This window comes from Mustelus asterias, chromosome 5 (genome assembly GCF_964213995.1).
Source record: "Mustelus asterias chromosome 5, sMusAst1.hap1.1, whole genome shotgun sequence".
In the NCBI taxonomy this organism is placed as follows: Eukaryota; Metazoa; Chordata; class Chondrichthyes; order Carcharhiniformes; family Triakidae; genus Mustelus; species Mustelus asterias.
The window spans coordinates 47,495,346-47,514,480 of NC_135805.1; the positions used below are offsets into that span (position 1 = coordinate 47,495,346).

Below are 19,135 nucleotides of genomic sequence, written 5' to 3' on the forward strand. Positions count from 1 at the left end.
ATGGTTAGCACTGCTGCTTCACAGCGCCCAGGATCCGGGTTCATAAGTCTGCGCGAAGTTCGCACATTCTCCACATGTCAGTGTGGATTTCCTCCGAGTGCTCCAGTTTCTTCCCACAGTCTAAAGTAGTGCAAGTTAGGTGGATTGGCCATTGTCTCAGTGTCCCAAGATGTATAGGTTAGGGAATAAGCAGGGTAAACATGTGAGGTTACGGCGATAGGGCCTGGGTAAGGTGCTCTGTTGGAGAGTGGCTGCACATTCAGTAAGTCAAATGGCCTCCTTCTGCACTGTAGGAATTCTATTATCTTCATACAATCTCAAGAACTTTGACTGCAACGACAATATCATTTTCCATAACAATCACAAGGCTGAAGTTTAATGACATACACCTGCACCTTTTGTTTGACACGGAGAATTCTATTTCATGGCAACTAAACCAGGGTTGAGCCAGGCCAAAAAGTAATTTCATATTGTAGCCTTATAATCCAGCAGAAGGGGAATTATCTACCATTAACCTCAGCTCTATTCGGATCAGATGTGAAAGGATAAACCACTGCACCATCTAAATCTCCTGGCACATTTCCACTCCATCTGACGAAACAGCAGCGCTCCGAAAGCTAATGGCATTTGCTACCAAATAAACCTGTTGGACTTTAACCTGGTATTGTTAAAACTCTTACTGTGTTCACCCCAGTCCAACGGCAGCATCTCCACATCATCACTGGAGCATTAAACCAGGACTGAATCAAAGAAAATCATCCACAATTCTACCTAATCTTGATTTAAATTAGGTTTAAAACCATAATAGTGTGGTGCTTTGCTACTTCACACTTTTCACTGTATTTCATTAGAAATGCAACAAAATATAATGCATTTCTAAACTGAGAGATTACTAGGTCACCCCACCCATCCCCTGGTGTTACCACTTTTGCTAAATGTAATGATGATCAGGGGGATAAAAATACAAATGCCTAAAAACACCACCTTTAATTATCAATAGGCATGGATTAAAAAAAACTATGTCCCTTTCCTCCTCCCTCTCTCTTCCTGATTTTAAAAAGTAGTGACTCAAACCAAATGCAGTCGCTATCTAACCAGTTTTCATCTCTTCTACAAGCTGAGCCGAAGCAAGGAACATTAGCAAGCAATCTGGTCCTGGAGGCTGACAGCTCTACTTCATCTTGGCCAAGTCCTGTATCTACATGCAGAGTTTCCTGGATGGTAGTCAGTAAAACCATGCAAAGTTTCACCCTGTCCCCTTTCTAATATAGAAAGGAAATCATTTATGAAAAGGAAATAATTATTTTTGGTTTACGTGGAAGACAGTATTTATAGGCTATCCCTAGTTAGAATTCATAGAATCCTACAGTGCAGACAGAGGCTATCCAGCCCATCGAGTCTGCACCGATTCTGCGAAAGAACATCTTAATCCAGGCCCCTCTAACCCCACACATTTACCATGGCTTATACACCTAACCTACACATCTTGGGACATTAAGGAGCAATTTAGCTTGGCCAATCCACCCAATCTGCACATCTTTGGACTGTGGGAGGAAAACTGAGGACACGGAGGAAATCCACACAGATGTGGAGAGAACATGCAAACTCCACACAGTCACCCAAAGCCGGAATTGAACCCGGGTCCCTGCTCTGAGGCAGCAATGTTAACCACTGCGCCACCCTGTTGTCCACATTTTTATTAAGAGGTCATTCAGCCCCTTGAGCCTCCCCTGCTATCTGATTGCATCATGGCTGACCTGCACCTCAACTCCATTCACCCGCTTAAGTTGTGCTGAAGGTAGAGTCATCCACAATGTATACAGAAAAAGTGTCAAGTGTAGGCTCGAGCAGGTAGAGGTGGCAGGTTCCCTTACCTGAAAGGCAGTTGAGTTTTTAATGGCAAGTTGGGAGTTTTGATGACTGGCTTATAAATCATTGGCTTTATTAAATTCAATTGTATAATTTGTTGTGGTGGGATCTGAACTCTATCTCTGGGTTGTTAGTGAAGAACTATAATGGCCTAGCCACTATATCCAGCGAAAATGTTTGGAGAATCAGATGCCAAATTTAGCACCCACCAGAGATGCCTCACTATCTAAAAAATATTTTAAATATGTTAAGTTTAAATTTGCATGTCATCAAGTTCTAAAATTTCAAGGATTAAACCTGATGTGAAATGCTTTGAATTATACAGTTCCAAAAAAAAAATGATGACACAGCAACTGATTGGGGAAAGAGAAGCAAAGAGAGGGGAAAAGCAATTAAGATTTCCACTCATTATTACTCAATGAGAATGGCTGAAATTCTATGTAGACCTGGTGCGGACAGGTTTGGGTGCAACTTGATGCCCATCAGTATTTACTATAAATACTGACGTACCAGAGGATTGCTGCTGGCAAACAAGGAGTCACTGCCAAGAAAAACGTTGGCAATGCTGAGAGTGGGATGAGGTGGTGAACAGGGAGAAGGAAGAATAGGCTGGGGCTGAGGGTGGGGAGGACAGAAAAGATTTACTGATTTGATAAAACCCGATATTTGAAGGATTTTCACAGTAACTTAATTGCAATGTTAATGTACGTCTACTCGTGATAGTCATAAATAAACTTAACGAACATGTACGTTATAATGCCATATGTTTGCCTACTGAGAAATCAGAATATTAAAGCATCAAATTCTAATTACTTGGCAGAGGTGTCTGAAAAGTTGCAGTGATGCCTGGTCCAGGTCACCCAGCGAGAGCACGTGACAACGCAGATACAGCAGAGCATTCACCAGTAGCTGTTCTTGTGTTGGGAGCAACTGTTGTTCCTTAGCCAGACACTTTTCATCTGACGAGGTTTTGCACAAGAACTGGTTCAGCCCTTTGAGGGTCTCCATGGAGGTCTTTGAACATAATTCACCTGCCTGGGCAAGGTAGGTTGGGAACGAGAAGCTGACGGAAGGGAAGGCTGAAAGGCAAGTGACAAGTCTGGTGAGGTCAGTCTGTTTAACGAGCTTATTATTTAGTGATAGGTGAACCTCAGATGCCAGAAATCTCATGCCGTGTTGCATCTGCAAAATGGCAGCAAGCAGGGGCTCTACGACATCAGGATACTGGCAGTACTCTTCTGCGATGCGCCTCCTGAACTGGTGATGGGATTGCTGCCAAGCTGCCTCTTCGTTGAGTAAGACCTGGACGCTCTGGCGCGATTTAGGCCGCTTCGCCTGCAGGAGCAGCAGCAGACGGGAGAGCAGGGATTTGACTTTGGACCTCTGTGCAATACTGTTGACGTAGTGGTGGATGTCTTGGTAGAGAAAGTCATACTGAGGTATATGGGGACGGTGGGCCTGTTTTCTGGACAATACTGCAATCTGCTCCTTCAGGTGGCTGATTCTTCGCTGCAAAAACCTAGGGCATGTAAAACAAAAAATTATTTAAGTTGATGGGACACATAGAAAATTACAGTGCAGTACAGGCCCTTCAGCCCTCGATGTTGCACCGACCAGTGAAACCAATCTAAAGCCCCTCTGATCTACACTATTCCAATATTATCCATATGCTTATCCAATAACCATTTGAATGCTCTTAATGTTGACGGGTCCACTACTGCTGCAGGCAGCGCATTCCACGCCCTTACTACTCTGAGTAAAGAACCTACCTCTGACATCTGTCCTATATGTATCACCCCTCAATTTAAAGCTATGTCCCCTCGTGTTAGCCATCACCATCAGAGGAAAAAAGCTCTCACTATCCACCCTATCTAATCCTCTGATCATCTTGTATGCCTCTATTAAGTCACCTCTTAACCTTCTTCTCTCTAACGAAAACAACCTCAAGCCCCTCAGCCTTTCCTCATACGATTTTCCCACCACACCAGGCAACATCCTGGTAAATCTCCTCTGCACCCTTTCCAACGCTTCCACATCTTTCCTATAATGCGGTGACCAGAACTGTACGCAATACTCCAAGTGCGGCCGCACCAGAGTTTTGTATAGTTGCAGCATGACCTCATGGCTCCGAAACTCACTCCCTCTACCAATAAAAGCTAACACTCCGTATGCCTTCTTAACAACCCTATCAACCTGGGTGCCAACTTTCAGGGATCTATGCACATGGACACCCAGATCCCTCTGTTCATCCACACTACCAAGTATCTTACCATTAGCCCAGTACTCTGTATTCCTGTTACTCCTTCCAAAGTGAATCACCTCACACTTTTCTGCATTAAACTCCATTTGCCACCTCTCAGCCCAGCTCTGCAGCTTATCTATGTCCCTCTGTAACCTGCCACTTCCCTCCGCACTGTCTACAACTCCACTGACTTTAGTGTCATCCGCAAATTTACTAATCCATCCTTCCATGCCCTCATCCAGGTCATTAATAAAAATGACAAACAGCAGTGGCCCCAAAACAGATCCTTGCGGTACACCACTAGTAACTGAGTTCCAGGATGAACATTTCCCATCAACCACTACCATCTGTCTTTTTACAGCTAGCCAATTCCTGATCCAAACCACAATCACCCTCAATCCCATGTGTCTTTATTTTCTGCAAAAGCTTACCATGGGGAACCTTATCAAATGCTTTGCTGAAATCCATAAACACCACATCAACCGCTTTACCCTCATCCACCTCTTTGGTCACCTTCTCAAAAAACTCAATAAGGTTTGTGAGGCACGACCTACCCTTCACAAAACCGTGCTGACTATCCCTAATCAAATTATTCGTTTCTAGATTATTATAAATCCTATCTCTTATAATCCTTTCCAAAACTTTGCCCACAACAGAAGCAAGGCTCACCGGTCTATAATTACCAGGGTTGTCCCTACTCCCCTTCTTGAACAAGGGGACAACATTTGCTATCCTCCAGTCTTCTGGCACTGTTCTTGTAGACAATGACGACACAAAGATCAAAGCCAAAGGCTCTGCAATCTCCCCTCTAGCCTCCCAGAGAATCCTAGGATAAATCCCATCTGGCCCATTGCTGATGTCTCATTTAATGGAGCAGAGTAACACAATATTCTTGAGTATTAAAAGCTCTTCAAAAGAGAACTCTTGTTTAGGTGTCCTCTAGTCATAAACGTCTCAGGCCTCTTAGCAATCAACCAATCATGCAGTGAACAGCATTGTCAAAAATCATCTTCCAATCCAACAAAGGACCTCAAAATGATCAACAGGAGTTGGGACGTTTTGAAGTTGTACAAAACATTGGTAAGGCCACACTTGGAATACTGTGTACAGTTCTGGTCACTCTATTATAGAAAGGATATTATTAAACCAGAAAGAGTGCAGAAAAGATTTACTAGGATGCTAGCAGGACTTGATGGTTTGAGCTATGAGAGGTTGGATAGACTAGGACCTTTTTCTCTGGAGCGTAGGAGACTTAGGGGTGACCTTATAGAGGTCTATAAAACAATGAGGGGCATAGATCAGCTAGATAGTCAACATCTTTTCCCAAAGTTAGGGGAGTCTAAAACTAGAGGGCATAGGTTTAAGGTGAGGGGGGAGAGATACAAAAGATTCTTTCCACACAGTGTGTCTGGAACAAGTTGCCGGAGATAGTAGTAGAGGCGGGAACATTTTTTTTTTACAAAGCATTTAGACTGTTCCATGGGTTCCATAGAGGGATATGGGCCTAACGCAGGCAATTGGGAGTAGCTTAGTGGTTTAAAAAAAAAGGGCGGTATAGACAAGTTGGGCTGAAGGGCCTGTTCCTATGCTGTAAATTTCTATGACTCTAACTCTTGGTATTACATTCCTGTGACAGGCATTCAAGCCCAAGTTTGCTTGTCACCTAAGCACCATTTTGGTTTATCTGGTGTTCTTCCACTTTCAACTTTAATGTTGGCCTGAAGCAAGGGCTTCAGCCCTGTGATGTTTCAACAAAACCAATGGTGCAGGAAAGCAGTGCAAGGGTGACCGGCTCAGCAATATGCTTCAGGAGGAAACTGATTTACGTTCAGCTGCAGTTAACAGTTCATAAACCCGAGCAGTTTCCCAAACTCAAAAGTGCTGCAAATAAGGTCCAATTGCTCAACTTCCCAACATAACTGCTCTCATAAAAAAGCTGCGTAAAAAATCTCAATGGAGGAATGCTCTAAATCTGTGTGTCACGAATTGACGTACACACTCTCAGACATTCATTACATTTAAAATTACTCAGATGGTTCCCAGAGTTTTTTTTTCCCAAAACATAGATAGCAAAATCTCTCATCCACAAGTCAAATAGTTCTCAACTTCACGCGGCCAAAACACAGCCAGGCACATCCTTACTGGGAATAATGGATCAGAGAGTCTGTCACTTAATTTGCTCAGCTATTCTCACAACCAAACTGATACAGCAATTCAAGTCAGTCAGCTGGACTGGGAACTATGTAGTGCCCGAAGAATTAGGAAAGGAAGTCATGGATTAGTGTAAACACTGATCTGTACAATACTGATTGGCTAATGGACAGCATATTTAATTAGGCACCTAATTCGGGGATGGCAATGTCTGTTCTCTCCGTCCTGTAATAGTTCTTGACCGGTCAATAACTGTTCAGAAAGGCTGCGGCTCTTCCATTCACACTGCAATTGTTGCAACTAGGAAGGGAAAAAAAACCTATTAGCAGGCGACAACAACAACTTGCATTTATCGAGCAACTTTGGATCACAAAGTGTCTCAAGTCAGAGAAAGCATCAACAATAACAAAGCAAATGTGGACAGCTACATATATCCGATTTTACTAAGCGATTCAACTACAGAGTTAAGGATTTCAATGCACCCGTATTGTCCACTAGAGTTATCCATGCGAGTTAAGAGCATTTTGGTGAATGGGTGGTTTATTTTGAACACACATCAACAGCAATGAGATAAACAACCAATGTCGGTGTTGACTGGGAAGGCTTTGCACTTGCAAATATCATGGGATCTTTTAAGATCTACCTGAATCACCAGAACAGGCAGATGGGGTCCCAGTTTATCAATTCGCCCAAAGAAAATCTCTACGTACATGGCATCTTCTGTACACAAGATCAAAAGACAACAACTTTTATGCAGAGTGAATGTGCAGTATGTTCAGGTGGATCACGCAAGGTTACAGTGAGCAGAGATTATAAGGGGAGCTGTTCCATAATTGCTTCAATTCTAACCTGTGCGCAGATGAAGGTCTCCAAGGTTTTAGCAATGAGCAAGAAAACACTGACATCAAAACTCACCTCACATACCACTATTGCAATTAAGCATGCTCTCCTTTTAAGGGAAGCAGCTATCATGGACAAGTGGAACATTCAAAACACCAGGGTCAATTTTTAATTAATTGCAACTTACAAAGTTTGTTCCATAATTCATCCACCATTGAGTAAACTCAAAGGATCAAAATGGTAAACTTGAATTGAGTAGGCTATAAGACAAAGCACCAGCACATAGCAGCACAACGATTTAAGGCACAGGAGTTGGGGCAATTGTGGCAAATGCTAGTGTCGCAACATCACAAATGGCATCGCTGACCATCACTTCTGGGTCCAGTGGGGTTTCTTGGAGAATATGCAAAATCTCAATATCATTAGACATGTTCCAGTTAGGGGAATAATCACAAGACAAAAAAAAACAAACAAGATGACTGACCTCCTCCTTGACATAATTCAACTTGTACAGCTTTTTGACAGCAGGATCAAACTTGGTCTGTGGCGTCCAAATCTGAATCTGAACCAACCCTAGGTTCACCCACAGGCAGCCGCTCTGGGCCTGTGCCGAAAGGCTTCGAAAATCCTTTTCTTTGCCCACAAACTTGCGTACGCAGGTCACAAGAAGCGAAACGAGATCTTCGGGCAGTATTTCCTGCTCCGCAAGATTGCTGAGTAAACTCTGAATACTGTGACTGGCAATGCTGTTTTTATCAATGGCGAGTTGGTCACATGTCTGCAAATATTCCTCCTGAAGCTCTTCTGGCAAAAAATCCTTAATTGCGTGGAGCTGTTTAAGTAGCAATGTGCACTGCAATCTGGAATCTGTGAATCTGCAAACAACAAAGCGTCAAGTTTTTTCCCCCCCCTCTAGAACTTACAAATACCATTTGAAACTACACCATTTGGTCCTTAAAACTTTGATTTTAGCATTACGAATTTAACAGCTATGTTACAGAATGTCTTCAGAACAAGCATCAATTACCATCGGCATTTATTTCCCGGTTAGAAATTAAACCAGTAAAAACACATCAAGCCTACATCGTATCAGCGAACAGACCTATTCACATCCTGCATTCCAAAATAAGTTCTGAAGTGCGTTACGACACTTGCACGGTGTTTCATTTAATCCTGAATTAAGTTACAGGAATTGTGTGCTAACCCACTATACACCTAGCTACCTCCTTAATGCCACTGTGGATGGAATACATTGGTGTAAAATTAATTTCAGTTAGGACTCTGGATAATTACTTGGTGGGAGTGGAGGAACTATCCCAGCAGTCACATGCCCCACTACTGCTGCACCAAAAGTCTCACATTTAAAAAATACGCACGTCATGAAACTGCTTACAATTCTGTAAGAAAAAAAACCCAGCAGCTTCACGTGGAGAATTCTGCCCAGTTGGTGGTAAAAATGAGACACAGTCAGAGGACTGAGGCAAAGAGTACTAATGGGTCAATTGAGTTGCTACATCTATAGTGCTCAGCCTAAGCTTATTGGGAGTGAAGCAGAAGCTGTCTGATTACCTCCCAAGACATCTTGCATTAACAATGGAGCAAAATCCTAACAAACAGGCTTCGTGCAGATCAACATAAACTAAAAAGAAAGCCAACAATTCTAGAAACTTAATGTCAGTACCTCGAAGGCCCTTCCCTTTCCATGTAATAAAACAATGAATAGACAGGACTCTCATTGTTCACCAACTTTGACACACACACCCGTCAGCTGAGAAACAGCAAATCGGTTTTTAAAAAGTGATTCAGGTGTGCGATTGTATCTTTGAATTTATTAGACTTGAACTCCCTGGAGATTTACAATTCACAGCAGCAGCCCAACGCGATGCATCGAAAAGATCAGAGCTCACTATCACTTTGAAATCTTCCCAACCAATATCAAACACAGTATGCTTTGTTTCACCCGCCATGTTCCAATAAAACAAGATTCGAACATGATTGGGACCTTTCCTCGGTTGCCAATTTCAGATTACATTCAGGATAATAATCAAGTCAGCTTAAATTTAAAATTTAACTAAACTCAAAGGGTAATGTCAGAAGCATCAATGCAGATCATTCACATACTAGATCATTTCCCTACACCGGGCATGTCTTATGGCTGAACACTAGATTCTGGCTCTCTGGCTTCTTTTAAAGTAAAGTTTATTTATTAGTCACAAGTAAGGCTTACATTAACACTGCAATGAAGTTACTGTGAAATTCCCCTAGTCGCCACACTCCAGCGCCTGTTCGGGTCAATGCACCTAACCAGCACGTCTTTCGAACTCTTGCCCATGGTAAGTGTTCCGGGGGATGGATTTTCCCCAGACACCAAGCCAAAGGCAGCCCCCCCACCCACACCAAAGCTTCCGCTATTGATGGCATAGGTAGGATCCAGAGACACATTCTTGCTGACCAGTGTAGTGGGGATTCATTTCTATGTTCAATTTTCATCCCAGTTCAGTTGTTTGCCCCGAAACACATTTGAAGATATCCTAACAAACCAACCGTAATGAAAATGCTCACTTTCAAATAACCAGGTAGAAGTGGCATAGTTAATTCCAACTCCTTTTCTACGACACAGTGTAACATACCAAAATTTGCTGACGACACAAAAATAGTTGGAAAAGCAGGCCGTGAAGAGGGGATATGAAGTTTACGAATGAATATTGACAGGCTAGGGGAACGGGCCAGAATCTGGCAGGTGGAGTTTAATGTGGATAAGTGCGCGGTTAACCATTTTGGCCAGAAAAATAAAACGGCAAATTACTATTTAGATGGGAAACAGATTTAAAGGGTGTCTGTGTAGAGGGATCTGGGTGTCCTTGTGCACGAGTCTCAGAAAAAGTGGGTATGCAGGTGTAGAATGTTATAAGGAAGGCTAATGGAATCTTGACATTTATTGCAAAGGGTCTAGAGTATAAAAGTAGAGAAGTGTTGTTACAATTGTAAAAGGCATTGGGTGAGACCACACTTGGAGTACTGTATTCAGTTTTGGTCATCTTGTTTGAAGGATGTGGTGGCACTGGAGGCGATTCAGACGAAGTTCACTAGACTGATTCCAGGTTTGAAGGGACTGTCATATGAGCAGTGGTTGAATAGCTTGGGCTTGTACTCGCTGGAGTACAGAAGAATGGGGGGAGAGGGGGATTTGATTGCGATATATAAAATACTCAACGGGATTGATAAAGTAAATGTTAACCAAATGTTTCCCCCTTCTAGAACAGTCTAGGACAAGAGGTCATAGTTGTAGAATAAGAGGGGGGAGGTTCAAGACAGAGATAAGGAGCAGCTATTTCTCACAGAGGGTTGTGAATCTATGGAACTCACTGCCCCAGAGTGCAGTGGATGCTGAATCAATCAGTGGATTCAAAAAAGAGATAGATAAATATTTGATCAAAATCAGGATAAATGGCTATGGGGAAAAGGCAGGGAAGTGGAGTCAGGATGAGATGGAGATCAATCATGATCATATAGAATGGCGGAGTGGGCTCGAAGGGCTGAATTGCCGACTCTCACTCCTAATTCCTATGTTGCTATGACATACCTGAAATCGGCAAAGGAACACACAGCCATGTTGGTCCACAACACTAAGCTGACTTCTTGTAATTGCTGCATTCGCTCCAGCCACTCGCCCAGAGTCACGTGGGACACCATTATCACACCAGTTCCACTGACGGTCCCAGAAGTACTTTGTTTGGTGTTGGTCAGAATTTCAAAGAAACACTTAGATTGGACATCGCGACATAAAATGCCAGGCCCCTATTAGAGGAAAATAAATATTCTCTGGGCAATAAGAACATTGGAAAAATCTGGTTTCAATTATCAAGTAATCTAATTTGACTATATTAAGTTCCTTTGGTTTACAAGTTAGTTTTCCCTTTCTTTTGCTTGCTCTATGATACAGTATTGTCAGCTAAGATTCCAGGCAATACATTCCCAGGCTACTCTCGGCACTATGCTTTACACTATTTGGAGATGATTATTTACAATGTGCAGATGGAGAAAGAATGACTACAACAATGAGTTTAACAACAATAATGGCAATATTGGCTTTAAAATGGCTATTTTGGCTAAGCATGCTGGGATTTTTGGTCAACTTATAATTAAAACCAGATGCAGGTTGTAAAGTTACTGAGTCAGGGATTTGGTCTGAAGCTTCCTATGTTGACCAAATATTACTTCCAAGTAGATACGGTGACAATGAACTTTATTGCCTTTATGTGAGGAACACGCCATTTGAACTAAGCATTTTGGCATCTTTTACAAGTAATTTCATTGGCTGTTTGAACCGAGAGATTGTTTTTCGGTTACACAATTGGCTGGATGATAGAGAATCTTCTGGAAGCATTTAGAAGAATTTGTAGGTAAAAGGACATATGGGGGGTTTGGGGGGGGGATTCTTCCAGCCCACTGCACTGCTCTAGTAGCGCAGCGGGCCAGGAGACATCAACGGGGCCGGTTCGCAGGCTTCCCACCGGGTGCCATGGCCTCCGCGACCAAGATTTTCAGTGTAATCAGCTCCACAATTTACAGCTTGGAGCTGATCACAATATAGAAATCCCCATTTGCATCCGATTAGCGGGCCCAGGACTGAATTCTGTGGCCACTAGCGTCTCCCTGCCGTTTTGGGAACCTCACCCGCCCCAATTCTGGGGCGAGGTTTTCAGCCTACGTACAGAGCACGAATTGTTTGCGCTGCTGCTTTTCAAAACATGTTGGGGAACACTTCAGCATTCAGCCTCCGATCTTTAGGTAAGCGTTCTCCAAGGCAGCCTTCAAGACACACGACAACGCAAAATCGCCAAGCAGAAACTAATAGCCAAGTTCTGCACACGAGGACGGCCTCAACCGGGATCTTGGGTTCATGTCACACTACCTGTAACCCCCGCCACGATTTGCTGGCTTGCAAAATCTTACTAACTGTCCTGGCTTGAGACAATTCACACCTCTTTAACCTGTGCTTAACCCTGTCTCCACTTGCATTGTCTGTACCTGTAAAGACTTGATTACCTGTTCAGACTCGCATTCCAACCATTATCTTGCAGTTGAGTCTGTGTCTATATATGCCCTGTTTGTGAACCCAATTCTCCACTCATCTGATGAAGGAGCAACGCTCTGAAAACTTGTGCTACCAAATAAACCTGTTGGACTTCAACCTGGTGTTGTGAAACTTCTTACTGTTCAAAATACTTGTTGAGAATTATAGATTTAATATCATTGTACAACTGTTCACTTATTAGCTATCCTGTTGGCAAACCTCATACTCATACAAGTTATTTAAAAGGAAAATAAAACCAACCTTTAGGGATTTGTCGGTGATAGTTTCCGGCACCCAATCGACTCCTATGGATGTGGGGGGTTTCCACGTCAGCCAATAGTCAGGATCTGTTGTAACAGAGCTATTCCAGAATGTTCCAAATGTGGTTGACATCAGTTCTGAACTCAGCAACTTTAATTCTTCAGGAGAGAGCTGGGATAACGAGAACACATTAATAAAACTGTATCTCTAAATAGTTAATCAAATATTTTGCTCTTTCACTGACATCTTGGGTGTACATATCCATATTGATATACAATTTGGGGTTTCACTGATCTGTCAGGTTTAGTGTTTCCAAGGGTAAAACAGAGCCCCTCATATGCCTTAAACGTGAGGTGTTCCAGGAATTAATTTGCAAAAATGAATTTATTTATTTTTTAAACTAGAAACTATTTAAATATAAGTTTATTTATTAGTGTCACAAGTCGGCTTACGTTAACATTGCAATGAAGTTACTGTGAAAATCTAGTGCCTGTTCGGGAACACTGAGGTACTCTTTTTGGTCCATCTCCGTACATATGCGTCTATACACTTTTGTAGTTGTACACCGAGGGAGAATTTAGCATGGCCAATGCACCTAACCAGCACATCTTTCGGACTGTGGGAGGAAATGGAGCACCCGGAGGAAACGCACTCAGATGGTGGAGTCACAATCTGATTGCCACTTCACAGAAGTTCAGGCCCTGCATTTTCCAGAACCTTTTACTGACATCAAGGACTCTCAGGTTAGGTATTGTATAGCCAGATGCAAATGAAGCCCCAAATGCACCAAAACACTGAACCCATGCTCGCAAAAAGATATCTTTCCCCCAAACCCAGCCCCCAGTCTTAAAATCCAGCAGCAGGTTGTGAATCATTTGTACAGTGTAAATGTGTGGGTTTCCTGAAACACTGATAACAGACTTATAAAGGGCAGTAGTTTATTTACTAGCTTAGCAGCAACTTCATGCTTATACTCTGCCCGTGCTCCCAACATGTGACCTCTTTTGTAGCCGTGGCATCACGTCATTGTGTGACCACTCAATCTACACACTGCGTAAAAAGGAGAAGGACAACAGGTCTGTCAGGTGAGACAAAGTTTCTTCTGACACCCGGGTAAGAAAATCACAACATTATATTACAGCATTTCAATGCTTAACTTACCCGATTGTATTCATGTGCTCACCTCATCAACCTGTGACAAGTACCAAAATCCTTGGAGCTCTCGAGTTGCCACTGGGGTAGACCGTAAGCAGAATGATATTAATTGACGGAGTTGAGCTTGCATCATTGACTGATCTGGTTTAGCTCTGGCACTGGTGGTGATAAAACATGAAGTTTAGTACTTCAATGCAATTGGTATTGTTGGGCTACTGGTTTTCAAGTCAGTCTTTTTAAAAAATTAAAACAAAGGGCTGACAATAAAGGAAAAAGAGATAGTTAATGATGGGTATGTGGCACCTTTGGTAAAATAAAGTATAAAGTGGTTCGCACTGCTGCCTCACAGCACCAGGGACCCGGGTTCGATTCCCGGCTTGGGTCACTGTCTGTCTGGAGTTTGCACATTCTCCCCGTGTCTGCATGGGTTTCCTCCAGGTGCTCCAGTTTCCTCCCACAGTCTAAAAATCTGCAGGTTAGGTTGTTGGCCATGCTAAATCACTCCTTAGTGTTAGGGGGGGGGGGGGGGGGGTGTCAGTGGGATTAGTAGGGTGAATGTGTAGGGTTACGGGGATAGGGCCTGGGTGGGATGACGTCGGTGCAGGTTCGATGGGCCGAATCTCCTTCTGCACCGTAGGTATTCTATGATTTTCACTTTCTATAACAGGCAAACAATACCATGATTTGCAAACAGGCTGAAAATATTGTTAATAAAATAACTCCACATTCCCTTTGATGTGATAGAAAATCTCAAACACACACACACCCTCAAAATGAAGTTTGTGGTTTGATGTCTTGAGAGAGCAGGAAAGGGTGTGGCCCAGTTCCATTTTCAACAGTTTAAATATTATGTTCTGAGCTTCCCATGTTTGGGCACATATACAAATGTTGATCACCAGGTATTCACTGCATGGTTTCAGTTTTGCACATTTACAACTACAGAATCTGAGGGTCATAAAAACTGACTGCACTGATCAATGTTATAAAGATGGGCAATCCATTGATAGGGCTGGTTGACAGTGGTCTCCACTGGCAAGCTTTGTAGTGTGCAGCAGTTTTGTTTTTTTAGGTGGCAAGCAAGTTGAACAGCTATTGAAGGGGGAGATGGTGGCATGGTGGTATTGTCACTAGATTTAGTCATCCAGAGGCCTAGGCTAAGAGAGGACACTGGTTCAAACCCGAGCATGGCATCTGATGGAATTTAAATTTAATTATAAATCTGGAATGAAAATCTAGTCTCAGTGATGACCATCAAACTATCAATGGTCAGTGATTTGCCATCTTTACCTGTTGTGGTTTACATGCAACTCCAGATCCACAGCAATGTGGTTGACTCTTAAAATGCCCACCAAAATAGCCTAGTAAGTCACTCAAGTTCAAAGGCAATTAGGGATGGGCAATAACTGCTGGTCTTGAAAGTGACAACCACTCCCCACGAAAAGAATGAATAAAAATAAATGTACTTTTCTTTGCTTACCTGGAGGTTAATGATAGATCCAAAAGGTCAGCCACTACTTTATACTTGCAGAGCATCGCCAGATACTCCAGTGCAGGCCACAATTGAATTGTACTTGCTAATTGATTCAAACTTGCTCCATCCAGCTGAGGTAGGCTAGCCTCAAGGCTCTGGGAGTCTGAAGAGTTTAGAAGACCCTGAGATTTCATCATTGAGGTTTGTGCATCTACCGCACACTGCAACATGCCTGAAACACAAAATGATAATGCCATAACTGCTTCAAAAATCAACAGCTAATTATTTGAGCATCATCAACTTGAAAAATCTGGTGGGCCTGAATTTTCAGGGTGGTGAGGGCGCAGCCCCTACCATGTGAGGAATCAGCAGGGAACATATCCCAACCAACTCCAGCAGGAGCGTTGACTGGCAGAACTTCCACTCATCACCGGGAAGTGGTCTCACTTTGGAGAGCTGCCAGCCAATCCAACTGTCATTCTATGTGCAGTGGCCAGAAGAGAGGGCGAGGTCAGGGGGAGGTCCGCAGGTTCCCCTAGGCTCCAAGGGTGGATATCCCCAGTCACCGAAAAATGGAGGTTGGGCAGGAAAAGGCCCTTAGGTGGCAAAAGGATGAGCTTCCCATCCGAGGCCCTGCCCACCCCACCATCTGCTGTCAACATTCAGCTTATCAATGCCAAAACTGGACTCCAAGCTGATAACTAAGTTTGCCTCAAGTCCAAACCTTCCTGGAGCCGGACTTTCTGAAAGATTCCTGCCATTGCCTGCAGAGCAGACCAAGTGTCTTGATATCAACCCCATCTTGGTGCATCATCACCGACTTTGAAGGAATTGAGCAATTCTTGCTTTCAGCCAGCAGAACCTACCTGAACTTTAACTCCTACGTGAAGGAACTCTCACTGGGCTCTGGACTCTAAAATTCATGTGCATCAGGATCCCTATCTTTGTTTTAAGTTATTCATAGTTGTAAAACTCTTTTTGGTCCATCTCCATCTTGTTTGCATGTGTATGCGTACATATACGTATGTAGCTGCACTGACCATCCCTTGGGTTTGAATATATGAATAAACAATACCTCTAATTTAACCCGGAGAGTTTGCATTGAGCCATTTTAAAAATTGACTTCAGAGGGTTTGGGGAAAATGTCACAATTTATTTCAAACATTAAAAACACCTGTGTTACGGACAGATGGAGAGAAAAATAAAAGGAGTTGAGTTTGCTTCTCTCCCCCCTCTGGAACACAGCTGTAACTTCAATTTTCAGGCTATCCTAAAGCATTAGATGTGTTTTTTTAACAAAAAGCATACCAGTATCACATTCTGCAAAGTGATTTGCTTGGACGACGAGACCCCAAGCTAACATCAAGTGTCGCTTGATATTCCAATCAGTAGCAGTTGCCTTTATTCTATGAAGTTGTTCTTTCCAAGTCACGTCCGTCATTTTTGGCCTCAGTCTCAGTACATCCAGGGCAGAGCTCATTACCTTGAGTTTAGATGCACATTCCACGACAGATTCGGCCTAAAAGAGAAAAAAGTACTTTTGTCAACTTTGAGCTTCACAGCCTTGAATATCTGGAATAGTACTGCATTTGCAGAATAGATAACCACTCCCACAGATTAAGTTAACTTTATACATGATCTCCCTCCCTGCTTCAACCAGGCTAATCTTTACCGACTTTAATTCAATCTCTCTGGTTCAAAAACTGACTCCATTTAAGAATAATGATCTGCCAGCAGAACACCTCATAACATGCAGTTTCTCTTTTTTCTAAGTAAACTGGAATGCTTAAATGCTTAATCTACAGGTTCAGTTTATAACATAAAAAGTATAATTTCACAGCATTATGACCACATTCTAATGCTATATTAAAGCATACTAATGCTACTTAATCTTCATAATTACTTTAGTTCACCATTGGATGTGAACTGTATTTGCTAAAAGGAGTTCCTGAATTTCTGTCACACGGCTAATCTCTGGTAAATCCATTTTACTGTGGAGCAAATAGAAATGCCTTAAATGCATCTCAACTATTTCTTGTGGCAGCAAGTTGTGCATTCTATCCACTCTCTGGTTAAATAAACATTTATTTATAGTCTCCAGTTTTGGATTCTCTCTACATCGACCCGATCAGACTCCTCCACAGTTAAAAATTTCCACTGGGTCACCATCAGCCTTCTCTTTTCTGGTGAGACAAACCACATCTGATGCATCATTTGTGCACCTGTAACGCTGTATGTCCTCGTTTGCTGCAGGTTTCCTCCCTGGCTACATTTCTTATTGGATATGGTTAATCCCAGTTACTCCTCTTCCTCATAGTCAATTTTGCCAATACCAATCCCTTAGTTTGTAGAATTTTTAGTTATGGCTCTTCTTAATCAGTATTTTAAGAAGTTAGAAAGTTTCAAGCATCTTCAATGGATCACTTTCAAATCTGGAAAGGTTGCTGATTATTTCCACTTGGTGATTTATAGCCGGGTTGCCTTTGTGGAACTTTACCAAACGTTAGCTTTGATCAGCTCGAACCTTTGCCCAATTACCAACATCTCAATGCTCTTGGACGATCTAAAGTTTAATTAAAATTTAAAGTTTACTTATTTATTAGTCACACGGAGCTTAGCACACTGCAATGAAGTTACTGTGAAAATCCCCCTAGCCACCACACTCTGGCGCCTGTTCGGGTACATTGAGGGAGTATATAGCATGGCCAATGCACCTAACCGGCATGTCTTTCGGACTGTGGGAGGAAACTGGAGCACCTGGAGGAAACCCACGCAGACACGAGGAGAATGTGCAGACTCCGCAAAGGCAGTGACGCAAGCCGGGAGTCGAACCGGCGCTGTGAGGCAGCAGTGCTAATAACCACTGTGCCACCATGGAATTATAAGCTTTTCTGCTTTCCTCAATCCTGCCACGAGTGCTACTGCAAGGGTCAGGTGGCACCGTGAAGGAGGACAGGCCAGTATTGAATTTCACTAACCTTGAATGGAAGAGGACGACCCAATGAATTCTGTAGTCCCTTCAAAGTGGCAGCCATTCCGCCGGGACTAGCCAGATGGCTCTGCAGGTTCATTGAAATGGCGTGAATTTCTTGAGGAATTCTACATGAAAAGAATCCAAATTACAATACAAATGAACTCCTGCTTAAAACAAATGCTTCGTTATCCACAAAAATGAAAACGTCTTGGATTCCATGGAGGTAGTACTTGTAATCACATTTACCATCTCACCGGTGGATTGGATCATTACATAGGTTAGAATTGACTCATGTAGAAAAACCAAGAAAACGTGGGGCAGGGAAAACAGATAATTGCATCTGTTGAAGAGGTGTACTCAGACCAGAAAAAACACAGACCGGTATCACAAATGCACACCAGGACCAGAGGACATCCATCCACCCTCCCCAAAAGAAATGTAGGGAACAGGCAACAGGAAAAATAAGGCAAGGGAGATCACCGAGAGGATTGTACTATAGGCCCCTAATAGTCAATGGGAAATTGAGGAGCAAATATGTAAGGAGACTACGGATAGCTCCAAGAAAAATAGACTGGTAATAGTAGGGGACTTTAACTTTCCGAACATTGACTGGGACAGCCATAGTATTAGAAGGTTGGATAGAGAGAGAAATTTGTTTCGTGTATTCAGGAGGAATTTCTCATTCAGTATGTGGATGGCCCAACTGGAGAGGGGGCAAAACTTGACCTCCGTTTGCGAAATAAGGAAGGGCAGGTGACAGAAGTGTTAGTGAGGAATCACTTTGGGACCAGTGACCATAATTCTGTTAGTTTTAAGATAGCTATGGAGAATGATAGGTCTGGCCCAAAAGTTAAAGGGGGGGGGGGGGGGGGAATCAGGAGGGTAAAAAAGGGACACGAGATTGTTTTGGCAGATAAGGCAAGGCAGAATCCAAAGAGCTTTTACAAAGGGCCCCTTAAGGATCAACAAGATTAGCAATGTGCGGAGCCACAAGAGATGGATGAGATCCTAAATGAATATTTCTCATCAGTATTTACTATTGAGAATGGCATGAATGTTAGGGAACTTGGGGAAATAAATAGTTATGTCTTGAGG

At 42.8% G+C, this 19,135-nt stretch overlaps 1 protein-coding gene across 1 annotated transcript in view; it reads right to left on the reverse strand.

The window, feature by feature from the left end:
* The window catches only part of mdn1 (midasin AAA ATPase 1), a 194,542-nt gene that overhangs the window by 66,471 nt on the left and 108,936 nt on the right, over positions 1-19,135 (reverse strand). Inside the window, exons 55-63 of the mRNA XM_078212495.1 lie at positions 18,045-18,165; positions 16,375-16,585; positions 15,073-15,298; positions 13,624-13,753; positions 12,441-12,611; positions 10,686-10,900; positions 7,587-7,977; positions 6,453-6,562; positions 2,683-3,388 (exon numbers count right to left, since the gene is read on the reverse strand). Of these exons, the coding sequence (XP_078068621.1) occupies positions 2,683-3,388; positions 6,453-6,562; positions 7,587-7,977; positions 10,686-10,900; positions 12,441-12,611; positions 13,624-13,753; positions 15,073-15,298; positions 16,375-16,585; positions 18,045-18,165 (2,281 nt within the window). The remainder of the gene's footprint in view (positions 1-2,682; positions 3,389-6,452; positions 6,563-7,586; positions 7,978-10,685; positions 10,901-12,440; positions 12,612-13,623; positions 13,754-15,072; positions 15,299-16,374; positions 16,586-18,044; positions 18,166-19,135) is intronic.